Source organism: Poromitra crassiceps (assembly GCF_964638095.1).
Source record: "Poromitra crassiceps genome assembly, chromosome: 6".
In the NCBI taxonomy this organism is placed as follows: domain Eukaryota; kingdom Metazoa; phylum Chordata; class Actinopteri; order Beryciformes; family Melamphaidae; genus Poromitra; species Poromitra crassiceps.
In genome coordinates, this window is record NC_139627.1 from 10883143 (window position 1) to 10905457 (window position 22315).

General features: G+C 41.8%; 1 protein-coding gene across 1 annotated transcript in view; it reads right to left on the reverse strand.

Annotated features, from left to right (window-relative positions):
* The window catches only part of txnl1 (thioredoxin-like 1), a 35189-nt gene extending 23615 nt beyond the window's left edge, over window positions 1-11574 (reverse strand). The window contains exons 1-3 of the mRNA XM_083639140.1: window positions 11323-11574; window positions 9526-9622; window positions 14-187 (exon numbers count right to left, since the gene is read on the reverse strand). Coding sequence (XP_083495266.1) covers window positions 14-187; window positions 9526-9622; window positions 11323-11420 — 369 coding nt within the window. The 5' untranslated portion in view covers window positions 11421-11574. The remainder of the gene's footprint in view (window positions 1-13; window positions 188-9525; window positions 9623-11322) is intronic.
* Window positions 11575-22315: the final 10741 nt, after the last annotated feature.

Here is a 22315-nt window from a genome sequence, read left to right on the forward strand (position 1 = left end):
TGGATCTACTCACGTATCCCTTGGGAATGTCGGAGTCCTCGTTGTTTCCCGGGTCGTTTTCCGTGTGCTGTTTGATCTTGTCCTCCAGCCCCGCAGCGTCCGCCCCCTGGTACTGGTCCACTCGCACTCGGTTCCTGAAGAACAGGAAGGAGGGCGTGGCTGAGATGTTGTTGGCCGCCGCCGTCGCCTGGCAGGAAGAGGAGGAGACGGCTTTTTCAAAATGAGTTCGGTGAGCCAGGTGGAGACGTTAACGGGACAGGGATTGGAACGAAACAAAGTTCGAATCATGTGACTTCTAGAACAGTGTTAAAGGAACACTCCGCCCATTTTCAACCAGCTTTGTATCATTAGAATAGTCAGTAGTATATCAGAAAACTAAACGGTTTTGAAGTCTATCATTTAATTTGACAGTTATTGAGTGTTAAAGTGTGGACCAGTGACATCACTGGTCCACACTAACTCAAATTAATAACTCATTAACTCAAATCAACTCTCAATAACTGTCAAACTATTCATCATTCATCTAGTTTGACAGTTATTGAGAGTTGATTTGAGTTAATGAGTTATATTAATTTGAGTTAGTGTGGACCAGTGATGTCACTGGTCCACACTTTAACACTCAATAACTGTCAAATTAAATGACAGACTTCAAAACCGTTTACAGTTTTCTGATATACTACTGATGTTCTAATTAGAGCTGCCGAAAATAATCGATTCAGAGATGCATCGCGATGCTTAATAGGACGATTCTGAATCGATTAACAAATATCAAAAATCGATTATAAAAAAAAAAAAAAAATTATAATCAAATAAAATAGAATGTAAGTACATGCAGTTGTTTATTTTAATTATGGATCATAATACAATGCAATTCCAAATGCACTTTTATTTTAAAAGTAGCCACACAGTGAGAAAAAAGAAAGTGAGAAAAAATAAATCATGTATTGCGGAAAAAGTGATGCATCGATTTAAGATGCATCGCGATTAGAGATGCTGCGATCGAGATTTTTCAATTCCGATCCGATTTCGATATTTTAGCTCAAAACCGATCCGATTCCGATCAAATTTCGATACCCGATTCGATACCGATTTCGATCCGATACCGATACAGCACATATTTAAGTCTCTCTATGCTGTCTGATAGCTAGCAGGCAACACACATTTTTAGGGTTAGGTATGTATGTGTGTGCTTTGGTAATATAGTATGTAAACGATTTAGTTCATCTAATTAATTTGATGTAAAACTAAAACATAACAATCAAATTAGGGCTGGGCGAGATGGATGATTTAATATTCCATAGCTCTGACCTAAGCAAATCTGACATCACTATTGTGATATAATATTTTTTTTAGTAAAGTGTATCACTCAAGTCAATACAAAAAATAATGGCTTTTATAGAACCGAAAGCCTAGCTGCTTAGTCTGCAGATAAAACATAAAAAATTACATTTAGACTCTTATTGGCATGACGGCAACATATAAGCGGTCTGAATTTTGCATGGGGCCAGTTCTATAGTGAGGCATGGAAAGCCTCACTATACGCCATCATATCTGTGTCGTTTCACTTTTGACTGAAAAATGATGCCTGTAGTCTAGATTAAAGAAAATACATGTATGTGATGTTGACAATTATGTAGGCTATGTGCGCATTCGTTTTCCTTATAGATCATGAGTGCTCCGCAGCTAGCTACGTTAGCTTGCATGTAACGTTTAGCGTTAGTTGATTTTGGAGACACAAACCCTGGACGTTTCATTTTGAGTAGGCTAATGCATGAGGTTCTCTATGGTTTACGCCAGCTCTGGGAGTATGAAATGCTTTAAATGCGGGGGTTTTGGTCACAACAAGCTTGTGGAGCGCTGCCTTGCAACTAGATAGCCTAACCAGCTAGCTAACGTTAGCCATCATCACAACAGCTAACGTTACGTTAACGCCAAAACAAATCCGCTGCCTCATCCCCACGTTTGGTTTAGAGTAACGGCAGCTCAGACTTTCCCATAATCTCAGAAAATAGTGGTTGTTTTGTTATAATTTGAAACTGTGAAACTGGTGCGGACGCGTGATTTCGAATCGCACATAGGTTAAGGACGGGTGTGTCTGACGTTTTGGCCCTGGCCATCCTAGGCTCAACGCGGCCTCTTTGCTGCTGCTGCTGCATGCTGGATAGAAATCCTGGAGCGGAGTCATGGAATGGAGTGCTTATATCGGAGCCTTGGATCGGTCATTTTCGCTGGAATCCGATCCGATCCGATCCATGTTTTTTGGCTGATATCGCGCCGATATCCGATCACATGATCGGATCGCAGCATCTCTAATCGCGATGCATCAGAGATGCATCGAGATGCATCGTATAATTGAATCGAATCGTAGACTTGTATAATGGAATCGTATCGAATCGTGAGATCAGTGAAGATGCACAGCTCTAGTTCTAATGATACAAAGCTGGTTGAAAATGGGCGGAGTGTTCCTTTAACACAAGCCGCTTCGCTGTTAGCGTGTAACTAGCTTGAATTCTATGGGATTTGGGGTTAAGAAACATTTGCATACATTTGAAATAGGAATTCACTGTAGTAGTAGGTGTACTGGAAGTGAAATAAGGAACTGGGACTCGAACAAAAACACGGATAGCTAACCCTGGGCCACTGTCTCTGCTGCACGATCTTACCAACCGCCTTCACTGTCTTACCAGGCAACGACATGCTTACAATGCTAGTATCACCGTGTGCTAATTGGAGGTCCTTTGTAATTGGACTCCAGCTACAGGAGTCCAATTACCTGCCATTTAAAAATTCCATACGTTCTCCAAACCTTAACAAAACTGAGTTTTGGGGTGTTTGGCCCACTGGTCACTTTACCCAATATGTGATGAAATTAGCACGAAAATAATTAATGTCTGTCTCTTATGCTGCCTACACACTAGAGGATTTTCAAATCTTAACCGATTTTAAAAACATGAGAGACCACAGACATAAGGACAATTTCATCAGATTTTAACATTAAAATCGCCTGAACGCACACACTAGACGATTCGGCCAGACTGCGAGACCACACACCAGCCGTTTGAAGTACCGACTCACAGCGATTCCAGCAACTAGACTGTTAGGCTGTTTATATCCCACAAAACCGCAATTTTTTCACACAGACAACAGCAGATGGCTCTCCAAACATGCACCGAGCGGCGGGTCCACTTCAAGCAGCGCGGACACCCTCGGAAAATGAGCTAAAACAACGTCCTGTCTGAGAGCTCATATTACAGCATATCCGCTCCCTTGAAGCAAACAAACCGCTCGGCACATGTTTGGAGAGCCATCCGCCGCTGTCCACCCTGTTTTAAGCTGTGAGGATGCTGGGGAGAGAGGAGCTACATGGCACTGCTGTTGCCACAACTCGTAGCGCTGCATTAACATCCGGGTATGACCGTCGACGCGTCCCGGTCTGCTCGCTCTCATTGGCTATTGCGGGTTCCGTCGGGAGACAGCCATCGTAAATATCAAACATGTTTGATATGCCCGATTCGAGATCGGGCCGGCTCCGATTCAATCAATAATTTATTGACACCAGACACTTGACAATTATTTTGACAAAAAATCGGTTGAGACTAGCCTCGAATCGGGCCACGCCCCCCTGAGGGGAATCGGGCATTAAATCGGGCCTTTTATCCTCTAGTGTGTGGGAGGCATTAGTAGATATCTCTGTCTGGGTGGCCAAACTGATCCATGAGAAAACAGAATTTTTGATGATAGTTTTGTGCGTGTTTGTTCTGAGCGCCAACATGGCGGCGAGGCAGAAGAACAGAAGGACTATGCTCTTAACGGAGTTGCTTGATGGAAAGAAGAAACAGACTCTACTGTTTAAACTCAATGAGAGGCTGAGGAGCTGCAGTCATCCCAAGTAACGCTCCACCAAGTTTACTGGTTTGTTTTATCTTTGTTTGGGTCAGACCGTCATCTCTGTGTTCACTAGGGGTGTCACGATACACTCAGGTCACAATACACTCAGTTCACGATACGATACGATACACAATATTGGGTTCACGATAACGATACGATACGATATTTTAACAATATTTTTTGGCGATCGATTTGTAAGTCGAGGGGGCATCCTCCAGGCTAATTTGAGTCACTTCACCATTTTCCTCCTCCGTGTCTGTAACGTCCCTCGTCTGTTCAAACAAAGCAATGAAAAGGAGAGCGAGCATGCAATCAGATGCAGATCAGTGCCACCATGTTCAGCTTCTTTTTCTCACGATATGAGATTTCATCTCAACGATACGTATTGTCACGTTTTGATATCGCGATATATTGTGGGACGATATATTGTGACATCCCTAGTGTTCACCGCTGGTTTTTCTACAAAACTGGGGCTGACCCTAAGCCTTTGTTCAGGCCTAACGTCAGCAGAGCTGAAGCTTGAGGCAGGCTCAAGCTGAGCTGACGCTTAGCCTTGAACCCACCCACAACTCCCATTGACTTCATGCCTGACAGCTTCAAGCTTCACGCGTCACGCTTGGAAAATAGGACTGAATCCTGAAGGATCGCTTGAGCAAGGCTTGAGCGTGCCTTGTAGGGCTGTGAATCTTCACTGGCCTCACGATTCGATTCGATTACGATTCGGAGGCCTACGATTCGATTCGATTACGATTATCGATGCATCTCGATGCATCACTTTTTTCCCCAATACATGATTTATTGTTTCTCACTCTTTTTTCTCACTGTGTGGCTACTTTTAAAATAAAAGTGCATTTGGAATTGCATTGTATTATGATCCAAAAAAAACAACTGCATGTACTTCCATTATATTTTATAGGGATGTCCCGATCACCTTTTTTTGCCCCCGAGTCCGAGTCCGAGTCATATGATTTTGAGTATCTGCCGATACCGAGTCCCGATCCGATATTTCTGCAATGCATTGCAGAAATAGTTGGGACAACAAGTTGAGACAACTTGGATGCTTTTCCCCCCTTTTCTTCTAAGTGTTTAAGTGTTTTTATTTTAACCAACCAATATGACATCTTTGTACGGCTCTTTTATCACAACCACAACTCAGTTAGTGCAGCATTGGTTTTAAACCAAGTAAACAAAATAAAATATCTTTACAGCTTATCAATGGTGCAGCACAAAATAACAAAATAAAAAATATGACGCAGTCTGTTTTTTTCACTACAAACTCGCCATGTTGAAATCTAACAATTTGAGGGGAAAGGTTGTATGGTGAAAACACATAACACATAAAATGGAGTCGTTTTAGAATCAGTAAATAGGTATATTTTGTAAGATAAAAACTGACTCTGAGAGAGAAATTACCTAGGCTATCTCTGGACACGGCTGGTAGTATTCATTTGCATGCTGCCTAATTTCATTTCACTGGCTAATGTCTGCTATTGTTTCGAGTTTCGGCCATTGAGCAACATCAATAGAATCAGGCATGGAGGTTCTCCACTGTCTGCAGCCAGGTACTCTTCTTGAGCATGCTTGCTAAATGGGGGCGGGGTGCAGCGGTGCAGCTCTGTTTACAAGTTACATGGAGACACTGAGGACAGTCTGTGTGGATTTAAAATGTTTGAAACTTTATCTGTGAGACGAGTGCAGTCCGGCCACTTCTGACACCATGGAGGAACGACAGATTTTATTCACAAGACCGACGGAATGCCGACAACAAAAAGATGTTCGTTATGGGAACTTTACTGATGATGCAGGCAGTGCACTTCTGGCTTTTCTTCCTAGTCCGACTCCTAGGTGAGTTTAATCATGATCCCTAACTAACGTTACGTCTTGTTTCTGTTTTAGCCACTGTGCGACCATCTAGTTATGGTTGGACATGTGTTTTTGTATGTTTTATCGCGTTCTGATCAGTTCTGATGTGTGGCTAGTCGAACACTAAACAAAGAGTATGGAAGGAAAGAAGTGACAATAGCAAGAGAACCGCGGCCATTTTGGCGCCGCAAACAACAGGACAATAGCACAGAGAGGTTTGTTGCGCCCCAAAATGGCCAATCTCTTGTGCGCTGCTGCAACGGATTAGTTCGCTTCTTATCAATGCTCACTCGTCACTCCCCACTACTAAAGTTAAAACTGCATATGTTGCTGCGTGCAAGAGGGCTCGTGTTTACGATGAATATGACAAATTGCAATGATAAAATAAATGACAGATTGTTTATTTGGATGACTGAAATGTGAGAATTGCCATATTTGTTTTGTGACGTTTTTATACATAAAAATCCGATCTCTTCCCCCCGATTCCGGATCAGTTGAAAATCACGTGATCGGCCCCGATTTCCGATCACGTGATCGGATCGGGACATCCCTAATATTTTATTCGATTATTTAAAAAAAAAACGATTTTTGACATTTGTGAATCGATGCAGAATCGTGCACGACCGCATCGCGATGCATCTTATAATCGATTGTTTTTGACACCCCTAGTGCCTTGAGCGTGACACGTGTGCGGCTGGGGTGAACGGCTTCGCCTGTTAACATGTTAACAACTAAATGAAACTTGTGGGTTCAGCGTAGGTTGAGCGTTGCTTCGGCTAATGCTTTGAAGCTTCAATGCTTCAATCGTTGCCATGGTAATCGACGTCCAAATAAGCGTATGGATGCTTCTTTCGCCCCCCGCCCCCTCTCTGTTCACGCCGCAGCCGAGGGCAGCTCATGTATGGGCAGTGTTTCCCCCTAGAAAATCTTTCAGGCCTGGAGGGATTTCGAAACGTACCTCGACCGCAACGGTGGGGGCCGTCGCCGGCGACGCTAAACTTTTAGCTAACCTGTTCGCATCCGTGTTCGCAATGGCATCCCAAGTATCATCATACTATTATGGGATGCGATGCGAACAGTTGTATTATGGGATGTGCGTTTCCCAGGCAACGACACACGTTGACACGTTTTGTAACAGCGCCGCACGCTGGCACGATGCTCCTAAAAGCAAAATGCTTATTGTTTTGAATGATTTGGCATCTTCTATTACTGTCAACACCAGTATTGTTGTATTGTAATAATATGCCATAAAAGGTTCAATTTTGGGGAGAGCAGAAAAAAAATCCGAAAAAAAAGGGGGAAAAGAAAAAGAAAATTGAAATTATTTTTCTGGCCTGGCGGGGCGCCGTTGGCCTGGATGTCCCGCCAGGCCTGTAGAATGGTAGGGGAAACACTGATGGGTCATACACAGCCAACTAATGTGAGGTGAGATTGCCTTGAGTTTCCCAGCTGGGCGGTGCTTAGAACTTCCCAGCTGGGCGGTGCTTAGAACTTCCCAGCTGGGCGGTGCTTAGAACTTCCCAGCTGGGCGGTGCTTAGAACTTCCCAGCTGGGCGGTGCTTAGAACTTCCCAGCTGGGCGGTGCTTAGAACTTCCCAGCTGGGCGGTGCTTAGAACTTCCCAGCTGGGCGGTGCTTAGAACTTCCCAGCTGGGCGGTGCTTTAGAACTTCCCAGCTGGGCGGTGCTTAGAACTTCCCAGCTGGGCGGTGCTTAGAACTTCCCAGCTGGGCGGTGCTTAGAACTTCGGGGCAAATCACGGTGCTTAAACACGGCAAAGTAGCTGGACACAACGGGGGCACGCGCGTGCCAAACGCACATTCAAACCACCAGCAGTAGAAGAAGGTTTACTATGAGCCGCCGTGCTGAAACGCGTCGTGCAGAATGTCAACACAGAATCAACTAGACACATTCTTTCCTATTTGGTTTGTTGCTCTGTTTTGAGCGAAGCTTGGCTTTAGCATGCTGCCTGCTGTGCGTCACAGCACTGCTACACAGCGTCATCGATCGCCACAGCAGAGAACGCACGTGTACCGTTAGCCCAGGTTATCTCCCACTAGGGATGGGAATTCCTTGCATTTTCCTTAACCGTTAGTTGCGCAGCTTAACAATCAGTTAATAATAATAATAATTATAATAATAATAATAATAATAATCACATCATCCTCAAATTGTTACGAAGCTAAAGTGGATGATCAATGTGCCCATCACGGTTTAATTAATTTGTTGTTCATGTTACTGTGTCTGAATTGCTGTAATAAAAAATAAGTTAAAAAAAAAAAATAATAATAATAATAATAATAATAATATAATAGTTAATCGGTTATTGTTAACGTAGTTTCTCTCCCCCAAACCCCCCCCCCCTCTGTAGTACTGTAATATATCCACACGACAGTGAGTAGTACTGTAATGTATCCTTTATTGATTATGGATGACTGAATTCGCTCCGTCTGGCTCCCAGACTAAACACATTTGAGAACCACCATGTTGTGCTGCCTGTAACCAAACTCCTGTGTGAAGCATGTCGAGGTGCACAGTTTCATGTCATGCTAGGTGTGTCTCAGAGAAATGCAAAGTCATTGAATACAAGTGTCTCTGTGATTTCATGCTGCAGTGATTAGAGATGGTTTTTGTTTTGGTTTCACATTCAGCAGATTAACCAAATTCAGGTTCTCATGTTTCAAGGACTAGAAATGTTTTGATACTTGAGCTAGGGCTGACTAATATATCAATTCTATATTGATATCATCATTAGATGAGACTAGATATGGTCTTAAGATTTTGGATATGGTAATATTGCGGTGCGTCATAAGTGTTTTCCTGGTTTTAAGGGCTGCATTATAGTAAAGTGATGTCATTTTCTGAACGCATCTTACCAGCCTGTTCTAGCTGTTCTATTATTTGCCTTTACCCACTTAAGCTGTGTTCACACCGAGATATTTATTTTTCGCTCTGTCGCTTGATTCAACCCTTTGGAATCACTCTGTCGCTCTGTTTAAATCGCTCATCAACAGGCACACGAATTGACGGACATCTGGGGGCTATAACGTTACGCAATGTCATGATGTTTGTCCACTATGAGCCACCGTAGTTGTTTACAAGCTAAGCCTATCAGCGTGCTCCTAATGCGAGCTCTATACCGGTAGTAGACTTCACTTCATGTCAGCTGTCAGCCTGTCAATGCGGTTTGTTGCCACACAATAAACCAGCGGTTTGTTCCAAGCCAGTGTGATCCTTGACTCACTCTCACACGGCAGCCAATCAGCGTTGAACAGTGAGCGACTGAGTCCAGCGTAATTTCGCTCGAGTTGGGATATTTCATCTCGGGCGACGAGTGTATTTTCTCCCTATCGCTCTGTCTCTGTCGCTCGGACGCCCAGCGATTTTTCTCCCGGGCGAATATACGCTCAATCGCTCGTTTGCATTGACTTTGTATGTAAACTCGATGCCAGCGAAAAACTTTTAACAGGTCGTGTGAACGCAGCTTTAGTCATTATAACCACATTACTGATGATTATTTATCAAAACGCTTCATTGTGTAAATATTTTGTGAAAGCACCAATAGCAATCCCTTACAATATTGTCACAACATCGGTCGAGGGATTTGGTCAAAAAGATTGTGATACTTGGTTTCGTCCATATCGCCCAGCCCTAAAAGCGATGGAACAGAATGCCTTGATGCTTGCTCTCTGTGGGGTGGGAGTGTTGACACCGAGCCGCTGACTGAACACGGCAGACACACTCTCCTTGACATGATGTGACAGATAGAAACGTACCTGACAGACGTGAACATCGACCTCGAGGAAGACGACCTGTGGGTACTTGTTACTCAACATGTTGAAAGCAGGAGCTATTCTGACACAGGGCCGGCACCTGGGGAGGAGAGGAGCGTCTGTTAGCATTAGCAGCTGCTCCTCCAGATCTCCATCAGCAAACAACACAACAAAGCACTCGCAAAACTGACAGTTTGTGATGGACAGGTCAGAGTTGTAGATTATGTGAAGATAGAAACCGCACTAGAAGAAACTATATAGTTATAGGGACTGACTCATGACTCATGACTCTGATGAAGACACACGGTCGAAACGTTAGTCAATAAAGAAACCTGTATACACTTGATCCGTGTGCTCCAGTCGCCTTTTAGATATTGTTTTGTTGTGATTGTCGTTAGGCTATAATATTCTAAACTTCACTACATGTGTTTACTATACAATACTTAATAGTCAACGGTAGCCTCCTACAATGCTCAAACAACAGATATGCTAACGGACTGTAGTGCAGGTAAACACACCTAAACTCAGTTCACCAACCTTTTCAGGTCCAGATGACATCTGAGGAGGACCTAGTTTCACAGTATACACCACACTGAGTACATAGCACCGAGCGGTTGTGATTTACTTGGATTGCGTCTTATACTGGTTGACAGTGTCACCAGGCCGGCAAAAAATATTTAAGCTGTGATTATCTTTGGAGAGGTATGGCACACTTAAGCTGTGATTATCTTTGGAGAGGTAAGGCACACTTAAGCTGTGATTATCTTTGGAGAGGTAAGGCACACTTAAACTGTGATTATCTTTGGAGAGGTAAGGCACACTTAAGCTGTGATTATCTTTGGAGAGGTAAGGCACACTTAAACTGTGATTATCTTTGGAGAGGTAGGGCACACTTAAGCTGTGATTATCTTTGGAGAGGTAAGGCACACTTAAACTCTGATTATCTTTGGAGAGGTAAATGCACTAAGCTATGATTATCTTTGGAGAGGTAAGGCACTAAGCTGTGATTATCTTTGGAGAGGTAAGGCACACTTAAGCTGGGATTATCTTTGGAGAGGTAAGGCACACTTAAACTGTGATTATCTTTGGAGAGGTAAATGCACTAAGCTGTGATTATCTTTGGAGAGGTAAGGCACACTTAATCGCATACTGGTTGACAGTGTCACTAGTGTGAGAGTGACTCATACTTGTCATTACCAACAGCATTGACGCCACTTGATTCTGTGTTTCCCTTTATGGAGGGTAGAAATATCTTTCTATTTTACTTGATTTGATTCTCTTTTTTCTGTGATGCATTTGCTGGTTATTTTATATGAATTGTATCTTTATCACTTAGGCTCAATGCGTTTACTGTTTTGTGTAAAGCACTTTGAATTGCCTTTGCTGTAAGATGCTATATACATAAACTTGTTTTGAAACATAATCGATTTTTGTTTATATTGGTGGTTTGTGTGATCCAGATCACAGACTGGGGGTCATAGTTCACCCTGCTTTAGATGTATCTCCACATCCCTGAAACTACTGACAGCTCAGCAGCTAATAAGACTGTAATAATATTGCTATGTCATGATAGCAAAGAGAGCTGCCGCCTGCTAACGTTAGCATGCTAATCTAGCCACCTAGCATCCTGCTGTCCTGCCAGCTAAACCACACAAGCTCTCCAAAACCGCTACACAACGTGCTCCACCTGTTTCTACAGTGTAAGCTAATCCAACATTAGCTTGTCTCCTGCTAGCACCAAGCTACGCCCTGGCTGCTAGCTAGCCGCGCCTGGGCCTCGGAGCCGGGTGACTAGCTTACCCGGCCATTGTGAACTTCACCACGGCGAGCCTGGAGCCGGCGGCCGCTAGCTCCGGCTGGAAGTCCGAATCGTTCCCGATCACCTTCACGCCGACCATGGTGCACTCTACAGCGGTGTCAGCTAGCTCGACCTAGGGGGTGTTCAGGGCAGGGAGCAGGGCGACTTACAAAAATAAACGTTATTATTGTTTTGATCTTGATCTATTTGGTTATTGCAGCTCTGTGAGCCACAGCCACTGCATGCAACCGAGTCTACCACTAGTCATTGACGCAGAGCAAGGAACCTATAAAGAAGGAAGTGTCTGCATCATTCTATGGGGCCAGCCCAGGAGATGCTGAACATAGTTAATGGACAGTGATACATTTTACTAAAGTCATATTATTACGTAATATGTGACCTGCTCTGACCAAATCAGTCACACGTAACACTGGCCCGTTTGTTTAGAAACTTGATTTTATTATTATTATTATTATTATTATTATTATTATTATTATTATTATTATTACCTTTATTATTATTGTTTGTTTGTTTTTGCTGTTTTGGGGTTTCACTAGATTTTAGCAAAATAAAGCCTTGGCTTTCATTCTGTGTAAAGATTATTGTGAAATTCAAACATTAAATATAGTTTTGAAGCTCATACTGTAGGCTACATGGAGTTACCAGCTGAACTAGCTTACTTTGTCAATCTTTGATCTAATTTTTCTCAAAAACATAGTTTGGCAACAGTCACAACATAAAGCAGTGTATCACTCAATCTTTGGAGTACAAAGATAATGATATCAGCAGAAAGCTTACATTCTCCTCTTTCCACCAGTGTATAAAACTCAAAATGTGTTTTGGGGTCAATGTGACTGATTTTGATAGAGCCAGGTCACATAGGCCTATATTACATAATATATCATTACATGATATATTACTTTCCCCCAGTAACGAGTAATGTAACGGATTACAATTCCCCAATATTACAATTACTAATCCAAGTAACTTCAAGTTACTGCATTACTTTCTCCAGCGCTGACTCAGGGAAATGTTGCAGCGCTATTTGTGACCCAATCTTGTTATGCAAACATGTAGTCTATGTTGCGCATTGATAGAATGTGTTTTGCGAGATTCTTATTTTTTATCTTGTCAACATTTTGTATGCATTATTAAAAACAGAAGCTGTTTAAAAGATTGTCTCGGAGTCATCATCATCACTTTGAGCCAAGTGTGCTCTTCATCAAGCAGTTAGCTTATGGGGATGAGCGAGGACGTTTGTCAATTTTGTGGGGTGTAAGACAATAACAAGTAGGCTAGTGTAACGGATTACTGTTAGCAGGGAGTAATAAGTAAAGTAATAATATTACTTTTGAAAAGAGTAACGAGTAATATATTAAATTAACAAGCCCAACACTGCCAATATATCTTATCTTATCGTATCTTATCTTAGCTTACGTCGTCATGACCTATCTCTCCAAAATCAAACAACACACTTCAGAATAGGCAACTGGCTGATTTTTCCTAATGTGTGCATTTGTTTATTTGTTGTTGATCCCCAAATAGTATCCAAACATGCTTATACTTTACAGGGCTCATGGCGAGTCAAAACTATGGAGAATGATTGTGGGTGGTAGACATAGTGCTTATATAGATGCTTCTCCATACTGGCCCCATAGAACGTTGGTGTAATGTCTCTTCCTTCTTTATAAGTTCCTTGATGCAGAACAGGAAGATAGGCGCTAGTGCTTCAGCCAATCAACAGCAGCAAGACGAGTTTATTTTTTATTTATTTTTATTTTTTACAATTTATTTAGTCTTTTCATTTACAACTGTAAGGCAATCATCACAAGTGTATACAACTTCGACAAGCATGAACAGACACATGGCAGCACATTCACACATAATACAGGACAGACAGGGGGAAACACGAAAATAAAAAATTAAAATACAATTTAAAATAAATAAAACATAAGATGGCTAGAGACTTGTTAAAGATAAATAGAGGTATTTGGCAAAATTCGATTTCACTAATTTCAGGGACTTCATGTAGAGTTGGGTTTCATTAAAGTAGCAGGTAAAGATGGGTGGAGTTTTGATCAATTTTGCCTTATGAATAAAGAATTTAGCTAAGATTAGTAACACATTGATCATTAGGTCCAATTTTCTGTCTTCTAATATTACACCAAAAACAATTATAATCAAGAACAGGCATTACTGTGTTTTTTCCATTTAACCAATCGATGAATTGTTTCCAGAACAGTTGGGTGTGAGAACATGAAACAAAAAGATGCTCAGTTGTTTCAATATCACCTTTACAGAAAATACACTCATTGCTCTCAAATCCAAATCTTAATCTTAAAAATTCACTGTAAGGGTAGAAGTCATTCATTATTTTGTAGTGAATTTCTTTTGTTTTGGGTGGAACTGGATATTTGAAGAATTTTGTTCTCAATCTACATACTGCTGGTTTGTCAAAAATATTCAAAATATTATTTCTACAAGAACGGGCAGTGTATAAATCATTTGTTAGAATAGACCTTGTGAATTGGTTTGAGCACCTTTTATCAAGAAAATGTATTCCATTGATAAAAAGAGTGCAGAGATGAGATGAGGACTGAGAGTGCAATGCTATATTTTGGCTGGCTATAAGTATCTGTATATAATAGCGAAGCAAAGTGACCGCATACTTCCTGCTTCAGCACTGTACCAGAGATTTTCATCTGCCATTTATTTTCCCATACACATTTCGTAAAATGCTTATAAAAATAGTTTTACTGGTTCAAACCAAACGGTACAGATATATTTAGAAACAGGAGAGATCGCATAACATTTCACTTGGACCAAAACATAAAAAAATGCAGATTCAAAGAAAATATTTTTTAGATGTTTTTTTTTGTTTTGGTCCGAGTGAAATGTTCTCTGTTGTTTCTCCCGATTATAGCCTTAGCTGAACCGTTTGGTTTGACGAAGTAAAACTATTTTCTAAGCATTTTACGAAATGTCTATGGGAAAATAAATGGCGGATGAAAATCTCTGGTACAGTGCTGAATCAGGAAGTGACGTTCTAATCTACAAAGCAAAAATGTGCTTACCAATAGCTTTCTTCACCAATGTGTTCTCATGTCTACTAACACCTCTCAATGTATTCCAATCTTTGAATCTTTTTTTTATCCCATTTTTATCCCTTATTAGTGCTAATTTTAATTTGTTTATCCTGGTTGCTGCTCCACCTTCTGTCGATCTGGGGAGAGCCGAAACTGGCTCCATGCTTCCTCCGAGACATGGGCAAGTAGCCAGCCGCTTCTTTTCACCTGACAGGGGAAGCTTCATCGGTAGGACATAGCACGTGGGAGGATCACGCTATTCCAATGAGTTCCCCTCCCTCTGAACAGGTGCCCCAAACGACCAGAGAGCACCACTTCAGCGAGCAGGATATTACATGTTAGACAGTTAGACACCACATAAGTTAATATTGTAATCTTTTTAGTTTTCAATTGTTTCGCCCCCGGGCCCTCGGGGTACCCCAACTTTGATTGGCTTCCAAGAATTTTCCCAGTGGATTTGGTTTGGAATAAATTGAGAGGTGTTAGTAGACACCTATGTGAACACATTGGCGAAGAAAGCTATTGTTGGTAAGCAATTCTTTCACAGATGGTTAGAAAAAAATGCTAAAATCCCCAATAGCTGTCATGTTCCATAGCAACACCACCACAAACCTCCTTTTATCAGTCATCTGTTGCCGGGTGATGCTGTCTGCTCTTCACACCATCATACTATCGTCACAGGAAACCACTTCAGTTTTCCACCCTGCGTTCCATCTTATGGTTTTGATGTTTAATCTTGTTTCAGTGAAAAAAACATATTTTCTTAACAAATATCAACAAACATCTGCAGAGAGACAAGCTAATGCCGCTGGTCTTCACAACATCTGCAGAGAGACAAGCTAATGCCTCTGGTCTTCACAACATCAGCAGAGAGACGAGCTTATGCCTCTGGTCTTCACAACATGCAGAGAGACGAGCTAATGTCTCTGGTCTTTACAACATGCAGAGAGACAAGCTAATGTCTCTGGTCTTTACAACATCTGCAGAGAGACAAGCTAATGCCTCTGGTCTTCACAACATCAGCAGAGAGACGAGCTAATGCCTCTGGTCTTCACAACATCTGCAGAGAGACAAGCTAATGCCTCTGGTCTTCACAACATCTGCAGAGAGACAAGCTAATGTCTCTGGTCTTCACAACATCTGCAGAGAGACAAGCTAATGTCTCTGGTCTTCACAACATCTGCAGAGAGACAAGCTAATGTCTCTGGTCTTCACAACATGCAGAGAGACAAGCTAATGTCTGTGGTCTTCACAACATCTGCAGAGAGACGAGTTAATGCCTCTGGTCTTCACAACATCTGAAGAGAGACAAGCTGGTCTTCACAACATTTCTACTTGAAGGAATGTTCATGATGCGAGGGTTGAGCTTTAATTTGGACAAAGGGAGATAATCTACAGTGTTTCAATTTGTGTTGCTGCTGCCCCACGCGCACACACACACACACATACACACACACACGCACACACACACACACACACACACACACACACACACACACATGCACGCACAGACACAGACACACACACACACACACACACACACACACACACACACACACACAGGACCGACACTTGTTGTTTTCTGAAACCACATTTTCTCTTTATTACTTTTTTCTTACAAAGAAGAAACATAAAATATGGAAAATATTTAAAGGAGCTGTATCACACTTTTCTCTTTAAAAAGACAGTTTTTCAGCAGTGAAGTAAAAAGGTTTAGGTCTCAGCTCTTAAATGGGTTTCTTTGGCCTGAGCTCATCAAGAGGAGACCATGCAAACGTTTAATTCAAGCTAAATCTTCAAAATGAGAAAGTAGAAGTTCCACAAGCTTGTTACAGGATAGAAGTCATAACAAAATTAATAAAAAATAAAGCAATATAAATGAGTGTTGTACATGTGTTTAGCATTTAGCTGACAGCCTTGTCCAGACCTGGGAGGGCCCAAAACCAGCCAGTCTCCTCTCCTCTCTCTTCCTCCCCTCTCCTCCATCCTATCCACTCCACTCTCCTCCCCTCCCACTCTCCACTCCTCTCCCTTCCTCTCCTCCACTCCTCTCCACCTCTCCTCCACACTCCTCTTCTCCCACTCTTCTCCACTCCTCTCCTCATCTCATCTCCTCCTCTCCTCTCATGTGTGGTAGTTGGTAGAGGTTGGGACTGCACAGTCATGAAGATTAATGATGGACTCTTTAACATCTTTTCATACATTTGCTTTTCCTCCAAAGTCTGATGACTGAAGCTTCACACATCACAAACACTGAGGTTACACATCTAAATCAAAACATCTGAATAATGATCTATTGATCTAAGCTTACACATCTAAATCAAAACATCTGAAGCACATAATGATTTATACAGAGATTTAAACAGAGAAACAAGCTTTCCAGCCTCAGATCTTCTGGTCTAAAAATAAAAGTTTCTCTGAAGGTAAAAGTTAGCGGCCATATTCACAAAACATTTGATCTTACCACTATATAAATCAAAACATTTGATCTTACCACTATATAAATCAAAACATTTGATCTTACCACTATATAAATCAAAACATTTGAAGCACATAATGATCTATTGTACAAGCGCAATCCTTTAAGCCCATGACTCAGTGATGTGGCCATTCAGCTACCCGCACCCACCACCAACATCCCCCTAGCTAGTTCCCCTACCCACCCCTACAATCCCAACTAATCATGATGTACAGTATGTACACAAACCCATGCATGGGATTGCAGAAATAGGAGAGGATGTCCAGCCTATCATCGCTCATTATTTTCTCTGAGTTTCACTTTCCATATTGACCAACTTTCCCTGCACCAAGTACAGACGGGTAGACCTGCACCAAGTACAGACGGTCCCCTGCACCAAGTACAAACGGGTAGACCTGCACCAAGTACAGACGGTCCCCTGCACCAAGTACAGACGGGTAGACCTGCACCAAGTACAGACGGTCCCCTGCACCAAGTACAGACGGGTAGACCTGCACCAAGTACAGACGGGTAGACCTGCACCAAGTACAGACGGGTAGACCTGCACCAAGTACAGACGGGTAGACGGAAACTTTAAAAAATTGCGTCTGTTTTAAGAGACTACCTACCCACCCCTCGAAACCCAATCTGAGAACCCAGAGTCTGAATCAGTCTGACGACTAATATGACTCTGGGACAGACGGCCGATAATGACGGGGTTTCCATTGTAGAGCAGACGTCCCGCCCCTTCCGTCATTGTTTACAGTCTGACAACGTCTCATATGCAGCTATTTATTTTTATTATTATTATATTATTATTATTATTATTATTATATTATTATTATTATTATTATTATTATTATTATTATTATTATTATTATTATTATTATTATTATTATTATTATATTATTATTACCTTTATATTATTATTATTATTATTATTATTATTATTATTAGCTGAAATGTCGTCTGAACCTACAATCGATCTCCAACTCCGGTCCCATGTCAATATGACTGTAAACAATAACTGCAGTGAAATATACAGTGAAAACCGGAAATATCGACCGTTTGTCCCAGAGTCATATTCATCAGACTGATAGACTGGGTGCCAGAGTCATATTCATCAGACTGATAGACTGGGTGCCAGAGTCATATTCATCAGACTGATAGACTGGGTGCCAGAGTCATATTCATCAGACTGATAGACTGGGTGCCAGAGTCATATTCATCAGACTGATAGACTGGGTGCCAGAGTCATATTCATCAGACTGATAGACTGGGTGCCAGAGTCATATTCATCAGACTGATAGACTGGGTGCCCAGATTGGTTGAAACTCAACTCTCTAGCACCTTCCTATCACTAGCTACCTGTATGCCCTCCTTGCTTTACTTCTTGCTCAACTTGTTCATGCAAGGAAGGACATTATCCAGAGGACATTTGGAGTTGGGATAACTGCAAATGCCAAACAAGAAGTATGGGAATCCTTTAGGACTGACATGACCATTTTTAACCTTACTCCTAAATCATCAAGTTGGGAGCTACTTTTAACCTTAAGATGTTTTGTGAGCTCTTCTTCTGTTTTCAGTGGAAAGTTCTACAGCTATGAGCTGCCAACATGTTGCTGCTGAGCTGTGAAAACCTCTCATCTCCAAAATATCAATGGCTTTGTTTGAAGCTTTGTTTTTAACTTGAGCTCCATGTCGTTTTGAGATTGTCTAATTGCTTAAAATGTTTCATAAACTCAATGGTTGTAGAATTTTCTCAACCCATAGAGGAGCAGGTCAGGTGACACTTCAATTCACATTAAAACAGGAAGATCAGCATTGAGTTATCAGGTTTCCCCCCAACAGTGACAATATAATGTGATATAGGAATACTATTTCAATTTGGCAGCCTGAGCAATCCATCTGGAAGTGAGATGAGCTCCTTGGAGATCCTACTCTGTTCCCTGGGCTCCTGCCTCTTCACCCGGGCCGCCTTCAGCACTGGAGTCACCAAGGTTATAATAATCCGGCCTGTCCTCAGCTCTGGAACCACCAAGGTTATAATAATCCAGCTCAATGTTCTCCTCTCTTCCTGGCGTCTGCCCCCAGGTGACCTGGAGAGACATGACAGCAGCCACCTGTTACTGATCACACCTCTCTTGTAGCGGGGAAGGGGGGGGGGCAGTCTAAAGGGGTGTAACGATTCATATTGCATCGATGTATATCTGCCTATGATCAGACTACATCGATTCTACTATTCTACTCCAACTACTTCTAGTGTGACTTGTATCAATCTAAAATCGATTGGCAATGCAAATAATCAATTGTATTGATTCTAACAATTTGCTAGTTATGTGTTATGTGGATGTATTTTTCACACTTCACACAGATTGAATAGAGGCCTTGCACTCAATGGAAGTGTAGTTCTTTCACTTTTTGGACATGGCAATGGAAAAGACGACGGTCGGTTATTATGTGTTGATATGAGAGAGAGAAAAAAAACCAATGTGTTGTCTTCTTACTGGCTCCATTGTAAACAAGTCACAGTAGAATAGTAATACTGTATCATGCTTTTCCATCAGTGTTTTACTCTACCACTGCAGAGAAATTAGGCACCACACACAAACTCACTACCTCCTCCTAAACTCAACTGAACCCCCCCATAAAACTATAACTCATATCTAATTTAATGCCTGTTTAACTGGGACTGTAAATTCATGTAAATTCCCTGCACATTTAATGCCTATTTAACTTAGCCTGTAAATTTCATGCACATTCAATGTAAACTCTTATTTAACTCCGACTGTAAATTCATGGAAATCCACTGCCTATTTAACATCTATTTAACTCAGTCTGTAAATCTCATGTAAATTCAACGTGAATTCATATTTATTACCCACAGAACACTTCACCACTCATGAACATATTGTATATATTTACTTGATTTGGTTGCACTTGCAACTTTCTGATTGTTTTTAGTTATCTTCCTACTTCTTATCTCTGTATATTGATGTGACCGCTATGCTGCATACAGACACTAAGACAAATTCCTCGTATGTAACTTGCATACTGTGGCAATAAAAGTGATTCTGATTCTGATTCTGATTTTGTATTGAAAGTGGTTACCAATGGTTACAGGCAGCCATACTGGAAGAAATAGAACCACACACACATTCCATGCAAGGCCTCTAATTTTGGCAAAGAAAAAAGTTATTATATTGATTTCATGTCATTGAATCTTTTATTATCATATCGCTCTAAATGAGCCATATGGTCCTTGTATCGTATCACAACCATCAAGACGTAGACGTATTGTTACACCTCTAACTAATACTTATTTAACCCAGTCCTCTACTGAAGAAAAGATGTTCAGTACCTTGAAGTAGCTACAGAAGACAGAGACCAGCAACAGCACAGCCAGCAGCAGGGCTACTACGACTCTGATGATGACATGTGTTGGATAGTCTGAAACAGATTCACAATCATCACATCAGATCAGCTGACATCATGAGCACATCACATCAGATCAGCTGACATCATGAACACAACACATCAGATCACCTGACATGAGCACATCACATCAGATCACCTGACATCATGACCACATCACATCAGCTGACATCATGACCACATCACATCAGATCACCTGACATCATGACCACATCACATCAGATCACCTGACATCATGACCACATCACATCAGATCACCTGACATCATGACCACATCACATCAGCTGACATCATGAGCACATCAGATCAGATCACCTGACATCATGACCACATCACATCAGATCACCTGACATCATGACCACATCACATCAGATCACCTGACATCATGAACACATCACATCAGATCAGCTGCCATCGTGACCACAACACATCAGATCACCTGACATTGTGACCACAACACATCAGATCACCTGACATCGTGACCACATCACATCAGATCACCTGACATCGTGACCACAACAGCTCCCATTAAAGATACAGTTCATGTAACAACTAATGAGAAAAACTGTTTACATGGCAGTGTATTGTCTTAACCAGATTAATATCAAAATATTACAGTCCATGTCAACATAGTCATTGATGTTTACATGGCAGAGTATTGTCTTAACCAGATTAATATCAAAATATTACAGTCCATGTCAACATAGTCATTGCTGTTTACATGGCAGTGTATTGTCTTAATCAGATTAATATCATACAGTCCATGTGAACACAGTCATTGATGTTTACATGGCAGAGTATTGTCTTAATCAGATTAATATCATATTACAGTCCATGTCAACATAGTCAGTGATGTTGTTTGACAAATCCACATATCTGCAGAAAGTCAGTTTTAAAGAATGAAGTAAAGCCTGCTGATTCTCTCATTAACTCTTATGTCTTATTGAAATGATCAAATGGATTGTTAACACACATCACATATTATATTGTCACATAGCTTCAGATTCTCTTTCAGGTTACCTGAGACAGTGAGAGAGAGGGGCTGGCTCTCAGACCAGAAGCTGTGATTGAAAACATAGATGTGATAAAGACAGCTGTAGTTCCCTTGGTGGGTGTGGTCTGCAGCAGGAAACAGGAAGTCGGCAGAGTGATTGACAGCTGACTGGGTGTGGTTGTATGTTGTGTTGGAGGCGGAGGAGGTGAGGTGGAAGGAGCCTCCTGGGTACTGTGGTTGGATGGAGCAGGTGATGGTGAAGTTGTAGCCCCTGAACACCTGACGCCCCTGGTCCTGGGCCTCGGAGACCCAGTGCATGGAGGGAGAGAGGGAGATGATTGACTGAAACAGCAGATCTGTAAACAGAGAGGGAGATGATTGACTGAAACAGCAGATCTGTAAACAGAGAGGGAGATGATTGGCTGAACCAACAGATCTGTAAACAGAGAGGGAGATGATTGGCTGAACCAACAGATCTGTAAACAGAGAGGGAGATGATTGGCTGAACCAACATATCTGTAAACAGAGAGGGAGATGATTGGCTGAACCAACAGATCTGTAAACAGAGAGGGAGATGATTGGCTGGCGGACATGTCTTGCACAAAAGGGCACTTGTCATCCAGAGGGCAAAAGGGCAGGTGCTTGTGCACCACGTGGGGTCTGTCTGTGCACGTCCCTGACATTATACCATCTCTAATTATAATACAGAGAACTGTCCCATTCATATGTAATACAGATGTCATGTGGAAGCAGCTGAGGATGAACTGTCCCATTCATATGTAATACAGATGTCATGTGGAAGCAGCTGAGGATGAACTGTCCCATTCATACTGTATGTAATACAGATGTCATGTGGAAGCAGCTGAGGATGAACTGTCCCATTCATATGTAATACAGATGTCATGTGGAAGCAGCTGAGGATGAACTGTCCCATTCATATGTAATACAGATGTCATGTGGAAGCAGCTGAGGATGAACTGTCCCATTCATATGTAATACAGATGTCATGTGGAAGCAGCTGA